This window comes from Raphanus sativus, chromosome 5, assembly GCF_000801105.2.
Source record: "Raphanus sativus cultivar WK10039 chromosome 5, ASM80110v3, whole genome shotgun sequence".
Taxonomy (NCBI): Eukaryota; Viridiplantae; Streptophyta; class Magnoliopsida; order Brassicales; family Brassicaceae; genus Raphanus; species Raphanus sativus.
The window spans coordinates 35,000,886-35,021,320 of NC_079515.1; the positions used below are offsets into that span (position 1 = coordinate 35,000,886).

Consider the following 20,435-nt stretch of genomic DNA (forward strand, 5'->3'; position numbering starts at 1 on the left):
ACCCTACCCTTCCCTGAAGAAGAGTAGACAAATAAGCTTTAGACAACACACTTCATTCCACATTTCCATATTTTTTATTCCCAAACCATCTTGTTCCGCTGGCCGAGTGACTGACGAGGCTCTCGTTGAATGGTGACTGTCAATATCACCATTTCAAAAGGAACACCATACATAGAGAATTAATGCGTTTGATACAAGGTTTTTTTTTTATATAATCTGGGATATCCGACGACCGAGGTTCACCTGACTAATTGCCGGGATTTTGAATCCACAACCCTTAGATCTTTACAAGCCACTTTAACCACCCGACCACGAGATTTTGGTAGCATGAAAAAAGCACACAAGATCATTAACATGCCCACAATCACTATTTTAATTAGCAAAAGACGACTTGAGAATGATAAGGTTTTGACCCTCCAAGCACAAAACCGGATCTTGACTTTATGAAGTAAATGCTCACAATTAAATAAGCTCAGTTTTTATTGTAGAGTGGGACTTCCCACGTAACGAACCAAAAGGCATGCCCGTAGATACCTGAATTACAGCGATTTCAGAATCAGACAAATTAGAAGCAGAGAATCTTGAATTCTGCCTACTAACCGCTAGACCAGAGTGTAACTCAAGTTCATGAAGCACTGTACGAACATTTTGCACCTGACGGCAATGAACGATCAATTTTCTAGAAGATAACAAATAATAGGTCACTCTCTGTTGAGGTGGATACGAATGAAACATCAGCAACCTCTGCCCATAAGTGATTCTCACCATTTTTTTTAGAAAAAAAGGAAGTGACTTATATTTCCATTCGAACTAATGTAACAATTCAGAAGAAAAAGAAAATAAGTTCCAATAATACTAGCCACTCAGATAATTTTATTGATCCAATTATACATCAAATTGGGTTAGTCAACTAAAGGAAATAATAATTTAAGATTATGTAAGCAAATGACATAAATTACTCCATTCCATACATTTTATTAGAAAAACATTCCATACTCCATTAACAAACACAAAGCAAGACTAACAAAACAATTGTGTCAACTTAAAAACACACAAGACTATTAGTTGAAACATGTGTACGACTTTTTGAAACATTTTTATTAATCTTTTTAAAAATCTCTTTATAAAAAGATATATACATATATAGATTATATTTTGAACATTTCTTTTAGTATTTAATTATATTTTCTGGTTATAATTAAGATTTTGTTAAGATTTTTTCTTTTTAAAATTGTAAACCGCTAAGCGGAATTTTCAAAATTTGGAAAAATCATAATTTGGCAAACGAAAAAAACGAATAAAATTGATGAAATAGAAAATATGAGAGAGAAATATAATTATAAAATAATTTAGAACAAGGAAATAATAGAAAAGAAACAAATAAAGAAGGTGGCAAGCTTGTATATATATATAGTTAACAGATCGATTGTTAAGTGCATTAGCAATTTCAAAGCTGTTGCTTCACCATTATCGGCTGGATTAGCTCTATTCTTAATTTTCTCTTCTATCTCTGAATTAATTTACACCAAAACCCTAATTTTTAGAAATTGTTTCAACAGAAGAACAGCTTATAAAAACAGTTGATCCCTTCCATGGCATCTTCTTCTTCTTGATTTTGAGAAGAGAACGTGGCTAAGTGAAAAGAGGTACCTTTCTAATTCGAATATTCTAAGAAAAAATAAGGCACGTTCTTGCTCGCCATATTGTTCCCCCACTTTAATTCATCGTTTGTTTCTTTTTCCCGTAATTGTTTCTTTGGCGTGTTCTCCATGAAATTAATGTTGATTCGTGAGAAATAATAGTTAATGTCGATCAAAGGTAACGTATATGACAGGGGTTTGAGGTTACATACGTTAAATCTTCTGCCAAATCAGAGGAACATATCCATCAACGTTTCAAAAAAACGTAAAATGTAAATTGTTTTCAATTTGATTTTATTTTTGTAGTAATTATTTGTCTCTTGTTCATCATTTTTTTTCTCTTTTAAATTGGATATGATTCCATTTTCTCTTTGTTTCTATATGTGTCTCTTCTTTGTTCTGCCATTGAATTAGGCACTGGGTATATCAAAAGATTTATAGTCACTTTTTTTTGGGTGAGCTAATCATTAACCTAATCAGTCATCCTTTGAATTCGTATGAGGCTAAACTCTGGTCTTTATTTGTCTAGTTTATCAAAAGAAAATAATGTTCATAATCTTTTTTGTGATTTTTTTTTGTCTCCAGGTTGAAAACAAAATCTTTTTCTTCCCAAAAAATTCTTCTCTTTGAAGTCTTTATATATCAGGCTGGTTCATCTTTATTTATATATAAACAATTATATATAAGCTAAGATGGATCAGATGTCACCTGATAACATCAATGGACTCATTTTAGCAGTCTCTTCAAGTATTTTCATTGGATCTAGCTTCATCATCAAGAAAAAAGGTCTCAAGAAGGCCGGTGCAAGCGGTGTCCGAGCAGGTTTCTTTTTCTTTCCTGAAATCATTGACATCTTTTGTGCCATATGTTCTTGAATTAAGACTTTCAGCTTTGCAAGATTAGTTTGAATAAATGTTGCTGCTTTTTTTGTTGTTTATCACCGATCAGGTGAAGGAGGACACGGTTACTTATCTGAACCATGGTGGTGGGCTGGAATGATAACAAGTTAGTCTTATCAAATGCTGCAAAAAATGTTCTTAAGAAGATGTTTGAATTGAAATGAGATATTTAACAAGCGTTTCTTTTGGTTTTCTTGATTTAGTGATTGTTGGGGAAGTAGCCAATTTTGCAGCCTATGCATTTGCACCAGCTATTCTAGTAACACCTTTGGGAGCTCTAAGTATTATAGTCAGGTATTCTTATAACTGTTGCAAAACCCACATTAGTATCGCTATAATGCGTTATATAAACTATGGTTTTCTTGATAAATGAAAATTACACTTGTTGTATGCAGCGCAGTGCTCGCGCATTTTATTTTGAAAGAGAAACTACATATATTTGGAGTGCTTGGTTGTGTTCTCTGCGTTGTTGGATCTGTAACAATAGTCTTACACGCTCCGCACGAGCAGGAAATAGAATCAGTCAAGCAAGTATGGAAGCTTGCTACTGAACCAAGTATGTATATATTTTATATATGATTTGTTCTTCCACAGCCAATAATGAACACAAGATATGCAAAACTAATTTTCTGTTTAATCAGGTTTTCTTTTGTATTCTGCTGTGATTTTGTTTGCGGTGCTTGTACTGATCTTCTACTGTGAACCGCGCTATGGGAAGACTCATTTGATAGTATATGTTGGAATCTGTTCTTTAATGGGTTCTCTGACTGTAAGTTTTTTTTCTTTTCTCTTCATTCCTCCCTCTCTCTCTGTTAGGTATAGTTTCCTCAAGCTTTGCCTCTTGTGTTCTTAGGTTATGAGTGTTAAAGCTGTGGCCATTGCCATAAAGCTGACATTCTCAGGGATGAATCAGTTCAAATACTTCCACGCTTGGATTTTCATTCTAGTAGTCGCCATTTGTTGCCTTTTGCAAATCAATTACTTGAACAAGGTAAAAAAACAAAAGCTTCTAAAAGTTCCCTTCATATTCATTATCTTACTCATCTGTTTCTGCGTTTCTCTTAAGGCATTAGATACATTCAACACAGCGGTCATTTCTCCGGTTTATTACGTCATGTTCACAACTTTCACCATTATAGCAAGTATGATCATGTTCAAGGTCAAACTCTCTCAACCCTTTTTCTTGTCTCCCAAGTAAACTCCATCTATCATTACAACAATGTTTTTAACCTCTCAACACATCTCTCTACGTGATTTACAGGATTGGGCTTCTCAGAGTGGATTACAGATTGCGACCCAACTGTGCGGGTTTGTAACCATTTTGTCAGGAACGTTTCTCCTTCATAAGACGAAAGATATGGGAAACAGTGCAAGTGGTCGTGGATCCATCTCTATGCCTAGAGACACTCCTGTTTTCACCAACTCAGGATCTGGTCGGAGCTCCAGCTCGGAAAAAATACCCTCCTGAGTTTTTTTTTATCATCCAAGGGTTTGATCTAAGGGTCCAGATTCTTCCCTGTACGTAAACACAAGCACATGAAAAGAAAAGAAAAGAAAATATTCAAAGCACAAGGATGTGAGTGTTGGTATGGTGATAATTTTGTTAGGAGTGTTTGAATGATTACTTTATTATTTACTTTTGTTTTCCACATGACATAAATGTACGTAATTTTACGACTAAATATAATTAAGAACAAAAATATTTATAAGGTCAAAGATCACTTGGAGAAACCAATGTCTTGACATAAACTCAAATTTGGTGTCACGGCGACCACTAACTATCTGAAACTTAGTACTGAAACTTTCCATTGGCAACTGTTATAGAGAGAGCTCTAAACTCCAACATAACCACCAAACCGGTTGACATACAAAGCGGTCTAACAAAACATCCTCTCTTGAACACATCTGGTGAGATGAAGTAGTACAAGAGGAAAAAGAGAATAAGGGATCCGGGCTGGAAGTTTTATGCTAAAATTTATAGTGTGATAATAAAGACGCAATGACTCGGAGAAGCACTTCAGAGATACTGATCTTAAAATTTGATTTAGTATGTTTTATAGCCTAAAAGGAATAAAAGATATAGCCCATTGGATTGCAATCTTCCCAACTATGTTCATGATACTTCCTTGTGAAGCAAGCAAAGAGAGAACTGGATGACACAGTTGAAATGCAGACACTACAAAAAATATTAACATTTTTAGCTCATGATAAACGCTATAGTAGGCCTATCACAGCGTTTTACAATCTGCTATGTCATCGGCAGCCATCATAGGTACTCTTTCTACGATAGCACTTTTCAATGACGCTATGTCATGTGTACATACCATAGCACTATTTAGGTGATGTTATTAAATTGATTATGATTCATATTTAGTGTTATAATAGGTTCTTCTACAATAAACCAAAAAAATATATAATTGAAAGTAAAATAATTTAAAATCAAACCGAAAATTGTTTTATAATTAAAAATAAAATAAATTTTATTTATAAATTAAAATGGGTTTACAAATAAACTTTGGTTTACAAAACTAAGCCAAAAATTAGAAAATAAAATCAAACCAGCACAATTTCCCTCGGTTAACACTAAACCAATTCTAAAAAAAAAACTAAACCTAAACAGCTTGTTGCTTCCTCCACCTTCAAGCTTCGTCTTCTTCCTAACACATTGACGGCGACTGAGGCAACCACCGTTGCAGCTGCGAAAAAAGACGACCAGAGAGGACACTAGACTGCTACACCATCTTCATCACCAGAATGAAGACTGGTCTGAACCAGAGGCGTAGCTTTTCTGCCTCCTCCACGCTCTAACGCTCTGTCACCGAGGAGGAGGAGACTACTGATTCATCACGCCACCACCGACTCACACAACCACCTTCTCAGATCTGGAAACAAAATAAACATTAATAAATCTAAAAACATAGTAGAAGAGAAGAAACAAAAGAACATTAAATCTCACCAGCATAAACACATCAGATCAAAGAATAATGGAGATTAGGGAAGAATCTTCCTCCTCTCTGTTAGGCTCGATTAACGGCAAGCTAGAGTAGATGGAGTGACAGCGAGATTGAGAAGATGGCGTGACGGCGACCTTGAGCTCCGCCGTGGGTTCATCTCCGGTGAGCGTCTGGAGCTTCGTCACCAGCGAGTCTCTTTATCTTCATATGTCTTGAGGAAGAGGAGAAGAGAAGAGAAGATGACATACAAAAAAAAAGAGAAAAGAACGAGGAAGATCTGTCGACAGAGAGAGAGAGGGAGAAGAACAAATCTGCACCCTTAGATTTAGGGTAATCTAACAGCTCATGAGGTTATTCTGGTATCTGCTTCTGATTGGTCGGAAAGTTTCATCTTTCTTTTTAATTAATTTTTCATATAAACTTAGTTTAGAATTTTAACGTAGTTTATATGTTTAGTATATTTAATAGTTATGTTTTATTTTGTGGTTTATGTGGCTCTACTTGGCCAAAAGAAATTTTCCTTTTTTTTGTCTTATTTTTTCTATTTGTAGTTTATGATTTAAATTTAAAGTTTTATTTTTTTTGAATATAATAAATTAATATTTATTTTAAGAATTGATGTTTAAGTTGGAAAATATTAGATTTATATCAACGTTATGATTTGGATATAAAACTAAAGTTTAGAGTTTAGGGTTTGAAATATAGTGTTAGAGGTTGGTTTTAGAATATAAAATTCATGTTTTGGAGTTTATAATTAGTTAAATCTAGTGTTATGATATAAATTTTGGTGTATGGAATTTGAAAAATCATATTTGTAATTTATGTGTTAAGATTTGGTGTTTAAGTTGGAAAATATTAGTTTTACTATGTAGATTTATAGCGTTTCAAGTATATTTGTTTTGTGGAATAGAGTTTGGAGTTTAGATAAAGGGTTTGGAATTTAAATTTTTAATTTAGGGGTTATAAATGTTAAAATGAATTATTAAATATAAATGTTAAGACTTACTTATAAAGTTAAAGTTATAAAACTAAATAAATTTGAAAATTACAAATTGTGTTTAGATATAAAAGAGTTTATGATTTGGTATGTAGTTTAAGTATAGATTTTTAGTGTTTTGGAATATAATGTTTAAAAATGGTTTTTCTTAGCGTTAGAAAAATGCTATTATATGTTTTTGATAGTATTATTAAACCCGCTTAAATAATGTCTTTGGCGCTAAATTATAATTTTCTGCTAATTTTTGGCGGAATCAGTGATTTTATCTTCCCGCTCACTTTATTTTTAAAATAACATTAATTAAGTGTTATTTTAGATTTCACTCTATCATAGCGTTTATCTAATGCTATTATATAGTACGGAAATTTCAACCTCATCTACTACAACAGTTCAGTAAAACGTGCTATAACAATGTGCTATCAATGTGATGTTTTTTTGTAGTGAGAATAATAACGAAACATCAAAAGCTTTTTAACCAATATCCAAGACACACGTACGGGATCAGTCAACATCATCATCCACATGAGCACACGGTGTGTCAACCGCAGACTTAGCCAAACAATATAGTAACGAAATATGAAATCACGAGCTCCAGAATTTGATCCATGACCTGAATATTTCCAGAAGAGCGAACCAGACCGTGTTGATTGTCTACATCTTACTACGAGCTAGTTACAAGGCAACATATCAAATGCATTAAAGAGATCTCCATCCCTATTCTATTTTGGAGTAAAATATATAGTGAAGATGTAGATGCTCTAACATGTAACACAAATAGACCTAGACAAATAAAACAAGCGTCAAATCATATTCGAATTGAATCAAAAGCCAAACCGAAACAGAATCAAAACTGAATTGATATCCACAAATATTTGAATGATTCTTACTAGAGATGAAGCCAAAACTATTTTTTGATCGGTGTACTGGTGTAATGAGTATAAAGTTAGAAGTTATACAAATACATATATAAATTAATGAAAATACTATTTAAAAATAAATGGATAACTTTATTAGCTTTCCCATTGGTTCTTGTATCTTTGAAATCGAGAAAAAAATGAATACTTGAATATACAAAAAAAATATATCTAATAATCATATTTAGTTTTGAATTACTAAATATTTTGAAATACAAAATATAAAATGAATTATCTGGAATATCTGATTTTTTCTAAAATATTTAAAATTATCTAAATCATCCAAAATAACCAAACATTATTTACTGAATTGGGATTTCAGTGAGTTGTGATTAAAATTTCAGCTATTAATTCCTTAATAAAAAAAAACTAATTGACCAAATCAATTCAGTTAGACAAATAAAGAAGTCAAGGATTTTTCAAGACTGTTTGACTATGATATCTTCAAATAAGATGTATTCAAATCTTTTTTTTTTGTTTACCAAATCTTATTTATTAACTAACTATAGTTACGAATTAAAAGAAAATAAAAAAATGATGTAATAAAATTTAGGAAGATTTGTTATTTAATTATTTAGAATCTTTAATATTCACAATATTTTTTAAAAGATAAGAAAGAAAAAGTTATTCCTTAATTTAAACCATGATGGCGTAAATGTTACACTTCACTTGTCGCATTGCACTATATACTATTCACGCCTTTATTTTATTTTTTGAACTTAGTAAATTGCTTTTGATTTTTAAAAGTAATATCATAGTTTGGTGCGTCTCCAATCTACCCCGCAACTTGCGGTGATAAGTCAAAAAAAAAGATAGACACGTGTTCGATTGTGATTGATCCAACACTCACGGCCTTCAAATCTTATTGGTCGGTACACATCACCCGTTTATTCTGAAATATAATTATCACCCCTAAACTTCATCTGTAATCACATGAATGCCATTATAGGAACAGTCCTCATTTTAAATATTTTTTTCCTTTAATAAGGAACGATGACTAAAAGTATCAGATCAAAAAGTGCATCTATCATAAGTACGGTCGATCTTCCCCTTCCATTTAGCAGGACCCACACGAGTAAAGGACTGATATTACATAAATGCCATTAAATCACACCGTCAATCTTGGTTTCCACAATAACTTCAGTGGGCCGCGTGGTAGCTGATTTTGACATCAGTATGCGTTAAAAGGAAAGGTGATTTAAAAGGATTCATTTTAGTGTCATCCCCTTCCCCACTTCCAACCAAAACATAATCAAAAAAATTATATTAAAAAAAAAGAAAATTAAATATATTATTTTTTACCTTTCTCGAAAAACAAAGCCGTGTTGATATTTGGAGAAGAAAGAGAGATTAAAAGCTTTCATATGTTTCTCCTTCTCAACATATTTTCTCTCTCCTAAACCAAAAAAAAAAAACTGCGAAATTTTTTAAATGGAAGCATTCATGGATGAACTTTTGAACTTCTCTGTACCAGAAGACGAAGGAGCGCTCGCTCGTTCGCCCAAGAATATCGCTCGCCGGAAAACTGGATTACGACCAACGGAGTCCTTTGGTTTATTAAATCCCGACGACGACCTTGTAAGTTCCGTTCCTCTCGCAACCAATTAAAAATAAAAATAATATCCCGACCGTTTCGCATACGTTTACATGTTAGAAACGTTTGCCGGTGACTCGGCCGAGTCGTGTTGACTCGCCGCCGGGGAGGTTAGACGAGTTACGGCGTTTGGGTTGTTGACTCAGTCAGTTTCGGCCTTTTATTTATTGTTCTGTATCGCTATTGGTTAAGTGAACGTCATGTGTGGACGTTTCTTTTTGGCCGGTGTTGCAAAAGACGAGAATACCCTTGGTGTTTTTTTTTGGCTTTGGTTCAATAGTTTGTTGGAGGGGTGTTTTTGAGAATATACGTTTTTTAGGAGAGTCATTGTTTCGTGAGCTGTCCGCATTTAAATTTTCAACCATTTTTTTCGAATTTTGATAGCATACCTTTTTTGAAAATATTTTATTATTATTATTCGATGCATCTCAATTATTTTTTTATTTTGACAACGAAATGACGTGAATACCCTTGTATTTTGTAGGGAGAGGTTGAGGAAGAAGATTTGGAGTGGATATCGAACAAAGATGCTTTCCCTGTCATCGAAACATTCGTCGGGGTATTACCGTCGGAACATTTCATTGTCTCGTCGCCGGAGCGAGAAGTGACTGAAGGAAAACAGTTGAGTCCGGTTTCAGTACTTGAGACGAGTAGTCAGAACATATCTACTGTAACTACGACGACGACGACCACCTCCAACAACAGTAGCGGAAGTAACACCAACAGAAGCGCCCCGACGATGATTAGTTGCTGCGTTAAGTTCAATGCGCCCGTTAAGACAAGAAGCAAGCGTAGGAGGAGGGACGATTTGAGAATTTTGTGGTCAGGGAACGAAGAGCAAGGAGGAGGACAATATAAGAGGAAGATGACGTCGGTTGCGGCGGCGGGTATGGGAAGGAAGTGTCAGCACTGTGGAGCGGATAAGACGCCGCAGTGGAGGGCGGGACCATCGGGACCGAAGACGCTGTGTAACGCGTGTGGCGTGAGGTACAAGTCAGGGAGGCTTGTTCCCGAGTATCGCCCTGCTAATAGCCCCACTTTCTCCCCCGAGTTTCATTCCAACTCTCACCGGAAGATTGTGGAGATGAGGAAGCATGTTATGCCCGGTGATGGTGGTGGTCGGAATGATTGTGGTTAGAAACTTGTTAGGATAATTTTCTTGTTCTTGAGTTTGTTCTAGGGTTTTGCAGTTGGAATTTAGTTTTTTTATTTTTATTTTTATTTTTTTTACCTTTTTAATTTGTGAAATTAGGGGTAATTATTAATTAGGAGATACTATGGTCAGTCAATGGAAGATTACTTTCTCATTTTACTCTTTATTTTGTGGTGATTCAAAAAATAGAAGAAAATATTAGTAAGTTAATGTTGGATAATTTTATAAATTGACTCTTTTCAATGTCTTCTTGGTCCCAACCAAAAATTATTTCTTCTATGAGAGATATTGGAAATGCGAGGCAATTTTAGGAATTTACTGCATGTCTTGATTAGGTGATTCACTGATTCTACTTTTGTCTTTAATTACTGACAGATTCTCTAAACATAACGTACCGATATGTTACTGAATAAATATGTATATGATATTTTTACTGTTTTGTACTTGAAAATATTATGAAGGGTTATAAGGGCCAAATGTGATTTTATTTGTATTTTAGCACGTATAAAGAAATTGAGATTATATATGGGTGAGAATAAAAAAAAGAAGAAGAAATGAACAAATTATCAACCACTTATCAACTAACAAGCAAACCTACTAAAGTCTGAGAAGTTTTGCATTAAGCAAAACAATAAGAAACTATTTTTTTTTTTTTTTTTTTGATAATCGTAGGGGTCCCAGGCTTCGTCCAGACTAATCCCACGAGGCCGACAGCAACCCACGTATTCTTGCGATTTAACGCTAGCCCCAGTGGCCACCGCATGTCGAACCCAGGGCGCTTCCTCTTTGGCGCTTACCACTGGACCACCATAAAATGGTTAAGAAACTATTTTGTTTCGGTTTCAAAACTATGTATTTCTACTTGATGTAAAAAAATGTATTTCTGCTGCTCCCTCCGTTCATATTTAACTTTTTTGCAAATATTTAATAAAATACATTAAATTTTAAAATTAAATATATAATTTTATGTATTTTTTTATTAACTCTACCCCAATAAAAGTTCAATTATGGAATACTTTTCCGAAGATTAATTAATAAAAACCAATGAGAAAATATAATTATTATTTTTAAAACATTTTATAATTCAATATGATCTACAACCTGTCCACTAACATAATTATGTTGCCATGGCTCATTACAAAACCGCATTAATCACAAATCATTGTCTATAACTTTGATATTGTTTATATAATAAACATAATCGTCAATTACATAGCTAATATCGTCATTATCACAAAGCCACTAGTCTATTAAGTTTGATTTGTTTAAAGTCAGAAAGAAGATCGTCAATTACATAGTGAATATCGTCCCTTGTAATACAAGATTTATTTTGTTTGTTTGTAATACAAGATTCAGTTACTTTAGATTACAACAGAGTTAATTAACATCATCATCTTTAGAGACAAAACCTGATGATGTAACCATCTCCTAATTTGAATAATTTAATGTGATAATAAGGGAATTGAAAAAGGATTAGACAAGTAACGTATGATTGAGGAGTCAGCATGTGTGTGGAGTAGTAGTCACATGGGAGTTGATACTTAGCTAATATCAGTGCACATGCCTTTACTCTTCTTCCTCCTAATTCCACCAACTCCATTGTCTCCCTTCCACGCCATGAATTATATCATCATTTTTTCTATAATATATATCTTTTGAAAATGGGTTCCATTTTTGTGTAATATCCAATAAATATATGTATCTACCATATTTTATTTCATTCTATATATGCTATTGTATTTTTCACCTTTTTGCACCTTTTGGCTTAAAATCCTTTTATATGCATCTACAATATTTTATTTTATTCTATAAGCAAAAAAAAAATTTTGTGATAAAAGAAGAAGAGAAGATATTCAAGAAGCTTGCTCAAAAACATGTATCTTAAAAACATTAAGAAACAATCGGGCCGAACTGGTAGTGCATTCTTTGTCATATGTGGACCTTAACCAAACCAAACATAATGGGTCCAATATGTAGCCTACATGCCAATGTGCAATTCCTACGGTTTATCACTAGTTTGGACTTTATACTTGTCCTATTTCAAAAATGAAAAATGTATCTATACTATTAAAAGAACTCAAAAGGTAATATGATAATACGATGGCTTTAGCGAGACTAACATGAACATCCAAACGCATACCTATACGTCTATACAAACTAAGCTCTCTATTGAGTGGTCACACTCTTCGCTAGATTCCTCGGCTGATCAACGTTGTGACCTCTAAGAACAGTCAGATGATAAGCCAATAACTGCCCACAAAAAATAAAATAGCAGCAAAAAAGTTTAACTTACCAAAAAAAAAAAAAACAGAACATGAGATATTAGATCAGATTGGTGTTTACCTGTAACGGCACTATATTAACAACAGGCTGTAAACAATCTTCCACTTGAGGAACCTCTATAGCTCTAAGATCCACTCGAGCTCACAGACGCTGCATCCCCTTTGAGCACATCACTATCAACCTTCCCTTTACGTGCGTGAAGCTGCTGAATCACGGACTGTTGTTTGCTGAAACAAGCATCCCGAGTAGCTATCACAGCGATGGGTAGATTCTCATCAACTAAAGCTAAAGGCCCGTGTTTCATCTCCCCTGCAAGTATCCCTTCGCTGTGCATAAGAGATACTTCCTTTACTTTCAACGCTCCTTCTAATGCTGTCGCGTAGTTGTATCCTCTCCCAAACACAAGCAGTGACTGCTCGTCTATCAACAGCTGCGCTAGATCCTTCATTTCCTCGTCTAGCTTTAGTACTTCCCTGACCTTATCTGCATTCAAACATGGATAAACTAAACACAAATTGCTTAAAGACAGTCTTGAGAAGAAGCCCTTTCAGCTTACTCGGTAAATCAAGTAGCCCATCAACTATAGCTTCCCGTCTCGTTTGGCTGGAGATTGTGTCACTTCCAATAGCTAGAGCTAGCATTACCATCACCACAATCTGACTTGTGTACGCCTGGTGAAACCAAAAGTTGTTTAAAACTTAAATCTTGAAATATATATATATATATATATATATATATATATATATTTTTTGAATTAACCACAATGTCCGGCGACCGAGATCAAACGACTATTCTGTGGGCTCCAGAAGTGCAATATTAAATTATATGGTGGTCAACGGATCGAACTGCGGATTCACCGTATTGGGATTATCCCTCAAGTGCCACTAGCCCAAAGCCCGTTGGTTTATATATATTCAGATATTCATTACCTTTGTACTTGCTACACCTATCTCAGCTCCTGCGTTAATATGCACACCACAGTGTGTTTTTCTAGCAATGGAGCTCCCAACGGTGTTAGTGATGCCGACACATAACGCACCGTTTTCCCTAGCATACTCCAAAGCAAGTAATGTATCTGCGGTTTCACCAGACTGACTCACAAACACCGCGGTGTCCTCTCTGTATATCGGACCTTGCCTGTCCCAGAGATCACTAGCAATCTCCATGCTGACTGGTATACCTATGGAAACAACTTAAGTTAAGCAGAGTCGAAACAACAAGATGGTTGTAGTAGCAATTATTACCAGAGAGTTCTTCCAGGATAGGTCTAGATGCAAGAGCGGCGTTGTAACTTGTCCCACACCCTATGAAAACTATACGCCGGCTGCGTCTTATGGTCTTCAGGTGATCTTTCAACCCACCTAAAAGGACTGTTTTCGGTTTGCGTGAACCGCCGCCACGTATAAGCCGGCCTCTCATCGTGGTAGTTAAAGATTCAGGCTGCTCGTGGATTTCTTTTTGCATGTAGTGATCATACTTGCCTTTGTTTATTTGCTCCACTTCCATCTCTAGTACTGATAAAGCACGTTCCACCGAAGCAGGTCTAGACGAGCCATTACTCCTTTCGAACTCAAGTATCGACACGCCTCCATCCTGTTGATCAAAGTCCAATTGGTGAAGACACTAGACGTGACTACATTAATTATGAGTTATACCTTGAGATGAACAACTTCGCCATCTTCAATGACCAAAACTTTCTTGGTATGCTCAACAAGAGCGTGAGGGTCACTTGAAAGGAAGAACTCCTTGGGGTGCTCGTTCTTGGAAAGAAAGTGGGCATCTTTGAAAACATGATTGTTGCTCTTGTCTTGATCTAGCTCCTACAAAACCATGAAAAATATAAATGTGAAATATACAATTATTAGGTATGGAGCAAAACGAAAGAGAGTCGTGTGGACATACTTTAACGCCTAAGAGCAAAGGGCTACCACGCTTGCAGGCAACTAACTCGTTGGGATAATGCCAGCTTTTGAAAATAAGAGCATAAGCTCCCTCCAGATGTCTCATCACTTCAAAGACAACTTCACAGAAGGTTACCGTCTGTTCACCTACAAATGTGAAATTCTTGAAAATTGAAATCATCATCACACAAAACAATGCAATTACTAAAATCTACAGAAGCATTTGTACCATCTTCATTAGCTTGGTCAAAGACAAATTTAGCAAGCTTGGGGATGACTTCGGTGTCAGTGTCGGAATCAAAGGTAAATCCATGCCTGAGTAATGTTTCTTTGAGGACCTGATAGTTGGTGATAACACCGTTGTGAACAACCAAGAAGTCGTGAGTAGGACCAGAGGACTGGGGATGACTGTTCCTGGAGATGGCTCACCGTGAGTAGCCCACCTCGTGTGTGCAATCCCCGCGTGGAAACTGAATACCTCCTCCAAGTTCAATTCTGTATTCGCAATCTCTGCAAAAATAAAAGAAACAAACAGATCAGATCACAAGAGAAGATGGAGAGTGAAAGACGTTACCTTGGTTGACGGAATTGACGAGTGATTCGATGTTGCCAGCCTGACGAAACACGAGGGGAGGAGGAGAGATGGAATTGTCGATGGCGATGCCTGCGGAATCGTAGCCACGGTACTCGAGTCGACGGAGGCCATTGAAGAGGACTTCCAGAATGTGTCGCCTCTCTTTGTTCGCGTGGTAATTCAGATACGCGAATATTCCACACATTCTCTTCTTTTGGTGTTTCAAGAGTTTTTCTTTTCTTTTCTTTTCTTTTTTTTTTGGAATGAGAGGGAAGAAGAAGAAGACGAGGATCCGGGACGGTCGTTGTGATTGAGTCAGTGAGATTTTTCTAATTTTTGACTCAGATTGGGGGGGGGGCTTACTTTGTAATTTGTCAATACCAAGTGCTGTTTTGGATGCTTTTGTCCTTTTTGACTTGTTGTTGTGTCAGAAATATGACGTGGCTGTATTTTATTGGATACATGTTTTATTTTTTATGAAGCGAATAGAGCCTATGCCTCCTTGCACGTGGACGTGGTGAAACATGGGATTTCTACTTTTCTACTCGATCTTTTGTTGTTGTCTTTCTATTATTCTAAAGGCCCAACAACCCAACGATTTCGGATAATATAGCTCATTCGTTAACAATTAAAATGCCATGCACAATATCTCCCACACGTCGATAAAGCCCACTAAACTCCTCTGCTGCTGTAAATCTCTCTGACAGACTAGCTCCTTCAAAGCCAAATCTGATTGGTTTTACTCCCTATAAATCCGAAATTGGCGTCACTGGGATAAGTAAAGACGCACTTGGTCTACAGACTTTCAATGTTATTTTCTCGATGATTATTATCATATCTTTTTTTTTTTGTGTGGTTGTTTATAGTTTCTGCATTCAATCCTTTCACTTGAATACCAATTAAAATAAGGCAAGGTTAGAGTAAACACTAAAGCTTCAACATCAAATATATACAACGACAGGTTCTGCATCGAATAATAATACAATCTCCCCAAAGCAACTAAACAAGAGTTCAAATCTTTTTCAAATTGATTTAGTTATCCAAAATTCCAAATCATATCAAATTTGAGTAATAAAATAATCGTTTGTAAATAAAAAAATCATACAACATATTAGCATTTTGTATGCTAAACATCAAAATTTCTTTTAGCATTGGACATTACCAAAACAAACATGTATTGCATGTAAAAGGCAGATAGCGAATATATTAATTTACTGGTGCTTGATGTATTCACTTTAAAACACCAGTTTTACTTTATTTACATAATAACGTTTCATAGGTTTGAATTTGTTTACGTAGTTTAGTTCTGTAGTGTGAAGAAGTTTAGCTACAATCATTGATGAATTGAAAAGTTTGTTCTATGGCTTAAAATAAAATTAAAAAGGTAAACTGTAATAGGAGGAAGGGTTCGAACCGTCCACCTCAAAAAAATCTCTATCACAATAAGTGAATGGTTGGAACTTTTTTTCTACGCGTCCAGACCGAAACTGGTTCCTTTAGAGGAACATATTTTCCAAAGAGATTACTACTTGAAAAATGGAAGCGATGGTGAAGAAGTTGATGCAGAGTATGACATCTAGATCGTCAGGGAACATGAAGGACAAAGGTCTTAACAAGGAAAGGAGGTTCTTGAAGAACGGAAGCAAATTCTTGAAAGAACTTATCGCTGATTGTAACGGTAAATCTGTTCCTATACGTAGCTTTTCTTCTTCTCAGATCCTTCAAGCCACCAATAACTTCGATTCAAGTTGTCTTGTCAGACGTGAGTGGGACCACAAAGGGTATAAAGGTACCATCGAAGGTAAGTCTTACTTGATCAAGAGATACTTCGAGTATAGAGTTAAGGATCGCAGAGTTGGAGAGGCTTACAATGACATTGTCTTGTCTGCTAGGATGAGCAACCACAGCAACTTTCTCAGACTATTTGGAAGCTGTTTCGAGTTTAGTTTTCCGGTCTTTGTGTTTGAATACGCAGAACATGGAGTCCTTAATCATCGAGGACATATTATGGTTAACGGTCAAGAATCTGTATTGCCTTTGAGTCTAAGGTTGAAGATTGGAAAGGAGATTGCTTATGCAGTGACTTATCTTCACATGGCCTTCCCAAAGATCATTATTCATAGAGATATCAACCCAACCAACATTTTCTTGGACAAAAACTGGACCGCAAAGCTGTCCGACTTGTCCTATGCCATATCTCTCCCTGAGGGAAAATCAAGAATAAAAACTGATTCAGTGATGGGAAGAGTAGGGTACCTAGATCCATTATACTTGGCCACAAATTGTGTGACAGAGTACACAGATGTCTACAGCTTTGGAGTCTTCTTGATGGTTATTCTCACTGGCAGACCAGCTCTCCTCTCCACAAGATCTGATGGGAATCCCCAGTGTATCCTTAGCTATGTGAAAGGTTTATATGAGAACGGGAAGTTGGATGAACTAATTGATCCATTGATGATGGAAGACATGACAAATGGTCAAGTCCTGCAGCTGGAAGCGAGTATTACACTTGCTTTGAGATGCTGCGAGGAGAGAGATGAAGACCGACTGAAAATGATCCAAGTAGCTAAAGAACTCAAGGGGATTGAGAGAATAGAACAATCATTAGGTGCTAATATCTAAGTTTTAATGTGTTTTCTTAATAAGTATAAAAATACTAAAATATGTATTATTTTGGAAGAGAGAGAGTAATTCGGAACCATCGTTATAGTCTAGACTGTTTTTTTGGAGAAATAATCATATCTTTTTTTGTTTGTGTTTGTTTATAGTTTCTGCATTCAACCCTTTCACTTGAATACAATAAATCATAAATAAGGCAAGGTTAGAGGAAACACTAATTAAAGCTTCAACATCAAATATATACAACGACAGATTCTGCATCGAATAATACAATCTTCCCAAAGCAAGTAAACAAGAGTTGTTGAATCTTATCTCAAATTGATTTCTTCGTAACCTAGACTTTATCCAATGGTACTACTAGGCACAGTCCAGCTCCCTTCATACGCGACATTGTCTCCACGATGCCTCTTCTTCATCGATGCAGCAGCAGACACCGAGCTCCCATTCGTGTTCGAAGTCAGAGAGCTTTCAACAGAACAGTTGGTCGTGATGTTGCTTTTGTGGTCTATTCCTACTACTTCAAGCTCGGACAAAGATGGCATCATCATCATCATCATCTTTGTTGAATCAAAGTACGGGGGGACTGTTGCTCCTTGAGAGCTGTTTGAGACTTTTATGGCTAGCTCCGATAGCTCTTCCCTAGCTGTCTCAAGCCCAGTATACATAGCAGCTTGCTCCTCAAAGGCCTTGCAAGCTTTCTCAAGAATCGACTGCAGGTACTTCCCTTGTGCCTCTATCCTTACCTGGAGTCTCCGTTGCACCTGCCCATGCTAAAAAATACCAATCAAAAGGTTTGCAACTTTAACAGTATAGCATGTTACAAAAGTTTATGACATGAAGAAAACTAACCTCCAACTGCTCGTGTAGTCTTCTTTGGACTTCCATCTGAGCGCGTAGAGCTTCAGTGACTTGGTAACTCCTGGTTGGCAAACAAATAAATAGGTTCATAAAATTGTAACTCGCTAACAAGTGGCAGCGGATAACAGTACGGAAAAAAAAGGAAGTGTAACAGTACTCGTTCTGTTCCTGAGCAGCCAGTTTCAATGATGAGGGTGAAGATGAACCTGTGTCCTGACTCTCCCCAACACAAGAAGCTGCAGCATCAAATTCACAGAATCAAAGGAAGTCAACGGAAATTTATTTAAAAGAAGGTCCCAAACGAAATGTTACTCTTTGTTCTCTCTTCTCTAAATCAAGTTTTATTTTTTCATATATATAAATATTCTCAAACACCAGTGAACAAGAACAAAAGAGTCCCTTAGAGAGGCAGGCGTTGACAAACAAAGATAGAGAATAAAATACCATCCTTGTTGGAGTTATCAGTTGATTCTTTGCAAGCTTGCCTCCCTTGGCGAAATTTCTGTCAGAGCAAACACACATACAAAGGAGAGAAGCATAGCACTATCAAACACACCAAAATGGAGCCATTGCTGTTAACAAGATATAACTAAAGCTTAACTCCAGTCTTGCAAATCTCAGAGTCTAAAGTGCTGTATCTCAGTACCCAAAAAATAGCTCAACCACATAACTCTAGAGAAGTAAGCAGAGAGAAAGACCTGAAGATGAGATTTGAGGTGGTAGAGTGTGAGACCTTTCACTCCCATTGCCCTCATTAGAGTTTTGGGCGTCGCTTCTGCAAAAGGATTTGATTAAACACGTGTCGGTAACCCCAAATCTCTAATCCGAAACACACACAAACCCTAGAAACGAGTCCATCCACTAAATCAGCAACGAGAAGAAGAATAAAGGAGCCACCTTTCATTACTTAAGGTTAATAATCAGTAGAAAGGTACTCACTTTCGGGACCACCGAGTTCCGCGACGGCTTCAACGAACTTCTCGTGGAGCTCCGCGGTCCACCGGAGACGGGGTTTGGGATCGGTGGTCAACACCAAACAGGCGTCTCCGGGGAGATTAGTTCCGTCGAGAGGTCCATGGTACGCACCACCGCCGTCGAGAATCGCCGAGTACATTTTTCCAATTGCGCCGCCTATTTCCCCCGGGAAAGTGAAGGAAAGTTTTTTTTAGGGGAAAGAGAAAAAAGTTGGGTGGTTGTTGAGGAATCGGATCCGGGTCAAACCCGGGTCAGCCTCCGGGTGTCTTAAGACAGCGACGAGACGGGTGGACAGATTTGGACGTACTCTCTCTCTCTCTCCGATATACGTGAACGTTAATGATTAAATTATTAACTAATCATTATTATTTTCTATATCATTTAATCCTTTGTTTAAAATTTTTATTAAAGGACGATATGATTAGTTTTGCTTTTATCAAAGAATAGATAATTAACCCAAAAAAAACTTAAAAATGGCAACCAAAAGAACGACTGAAAACTGTAAATTACTCATTATCCTGCACATTTTACCCGGACCCTATGATCCGATCCGAAACCGATCTGAAACCGAACCAAAAATTTACAAATATTTTTTGAGTTTTGAATATTTTTACTCGAAAGAACCAAAACCAAAAAAATGACCCGAATAGATTCAGACCCGAATAAATCCGACCCGAATAGATCTGACCCGATAAGAACTGATTTGTATCCGACTTAAAAATATGTATATCCAAAATTATGACTTTTATATTATTTTATGATTTAGTTGAAATATCTTTTGTTAATAATATTTGTTAATATTTTGTAACATTTTTAAATAACATGAAATTTTAAAATTTAGAGTTTAAAATGTTTTATTTTAATTATTAATAGTTTAATTTAATTTCTTTTGTAATAGTTTATTTTAACTATTATCAAGCCCTAATTAGACTCATATAAATACAAACGTACTCTAATCCAAATGCAAGAATAAATTCTTCAAAACTGTCACCAAAAAAATCTTATAGTTAGATATATATATGTCTGTGTATATATTCAAAACAATAATATGTTAAAGTTAGCTATTAATATTTA

General features: G+C 35.9%; 4 protein-coding genes, 1 long non-coding RNA gene and 1 pseudogene across 7 annotated transcripts; 3 read left to right on the top strand and 3 right to left on the bottom strand.

Annotated features, from left to right (window-relative positions):
• The first annotated feature begins 1,416 nt into the window (after positions 1-1,416).
• On the top strand, positions 1,417-4,232 carry LOC108860384 (probable magnesium transporter NIPA1). Of its 2 annotated transcripts, none has more exons than XM_018634272.2 (9): positions 1,417-1,646; positions 2,226-2,462; positions 2,589-2,645; positions 2,743-2,833; positions 2,935-3,095; positions 3,181-3,308; positions 3,393-3,530; positions 3,606-3,698; positions 3,801-4,232. In XM_018634272.2, exons 2-9 carry the CDS (start codon positions 2,333-2,335, stop codon positions 4,005-4,007), a joined length of 1,005 nt encoding a protein of 334 aa, XP_018489774.1. In that variant the 5' UTR covers positions 1,417-1,646; positions 2,226-2,332; the 3' UTR covers positions 4,008-4,232. The 2 variants fall into 2 exon arrangements, with proteins under 2 accessions (XP_018489774.1, XP_056866365.1); XM_057010385.1 differs by having other exon boundaries at positions 3,613-3,698; positions 3,801-3,939.
• A 776-nt stretch (positions 4,233-5,008) lies between these two features.
• Positions 5,009-6,122, bottom strand: LOC108859284 (uncharacterized). The gene is made up of 2 exons (XR_001950462.2): positions 5,496-6,122; positions 5,009-5,421 (listed from the first exon to the last, which is right to left on the bottom strand). It is a non-coding gene; the product is annotated as an uncharacterized LOC108859284 (long non-coding RNA).
• A 2,520-nt stretch (positions 6,123-8,642) lies between these two features.
• LOC130512404 (GATA transcription factor 1-like) lies at positions 8,643-10,305 on the top strand. The gene is made up of 2 exons (XM_057010360.1): positions 8,643-8,982; positions 9,483-10,305. The coding sequence occupies exons 1-2, from the start codon at positions 8,836-8,838 to the stop codon at positions 10,134-10,136; spliced, it is 801 nt and encodes a 266-aa protein (XP_056866340.1). The 5' UTR covers positions 8,643-8,835; the 3' UTR covers positions 10,137-10,305.
• A 1,891-nt stretch (positions 10,306-12,196) lies between these two features.
• Positions 12,197-15,246, bottom strand: LOC130495259 (glutamine--fructose-6-phosphate aminotransferase [isomerizing] 1-like; annotated as a pseudogene).
• Positions 15,247-16,330: 1,084 nt separating this feature from the next.
• LOC108856215 (non-functional pseudokinase ZRK2) lies at positions 16,331-17,672 on the top strand. The gene has a single exon (XM_018629978.2). The coding sequence runs from the start codon at positions 16,446-16,448 to the stop codon at positions 17,529-17,531; it is 1,086 nt and encodes a 361-aa protein (XP_018485480.1). The 5' UTR covers positions 16,331-16,445; the 3' UTR covers positions 17,532-17,672.
• A 58-nt stretch (positions 17,673-17,730) lies between these two features.
• LOC108856216 (protein PHR1-LIKE 2) lies at positions 17,731-19,609 on the bottom strand. 2 transcript variants are annotated; one of them, XM_018629979.2, is made up of 6 exons: positions 19,326-19,609; positions 19,085-19,161; positions 18,831-18,888; positions 18,544-18,622; positions 18,378-18,447; positions 17,731-18,298 (listed from the first exon to the last, which is right to left on the bottom strand). In XM_018629979.2, the coding sequence occupies exons 1-6, from the start codon at positions 19,498-19,500 to the stop codon at positions 17,870-17,872; spliced, it is 888 nt and encodes a 295-aa protein (XP_018485481.1). In that variant the 5' UTR covers positions 19,501-19,609; the 3' UTR covers positions 17,731-17,869. The 2 variants fall into 2 exon arrangements, with proteins under 2 accessions (XP_018485481.1, XP_018485482.1); XM_018629980.2 differs by having other exon boundaries at positions 17,731-18,289; positions 19,326-19,598.
• Between the last annotated feature and the right edge of the window lie 826 nt (positions 19,610-20,435).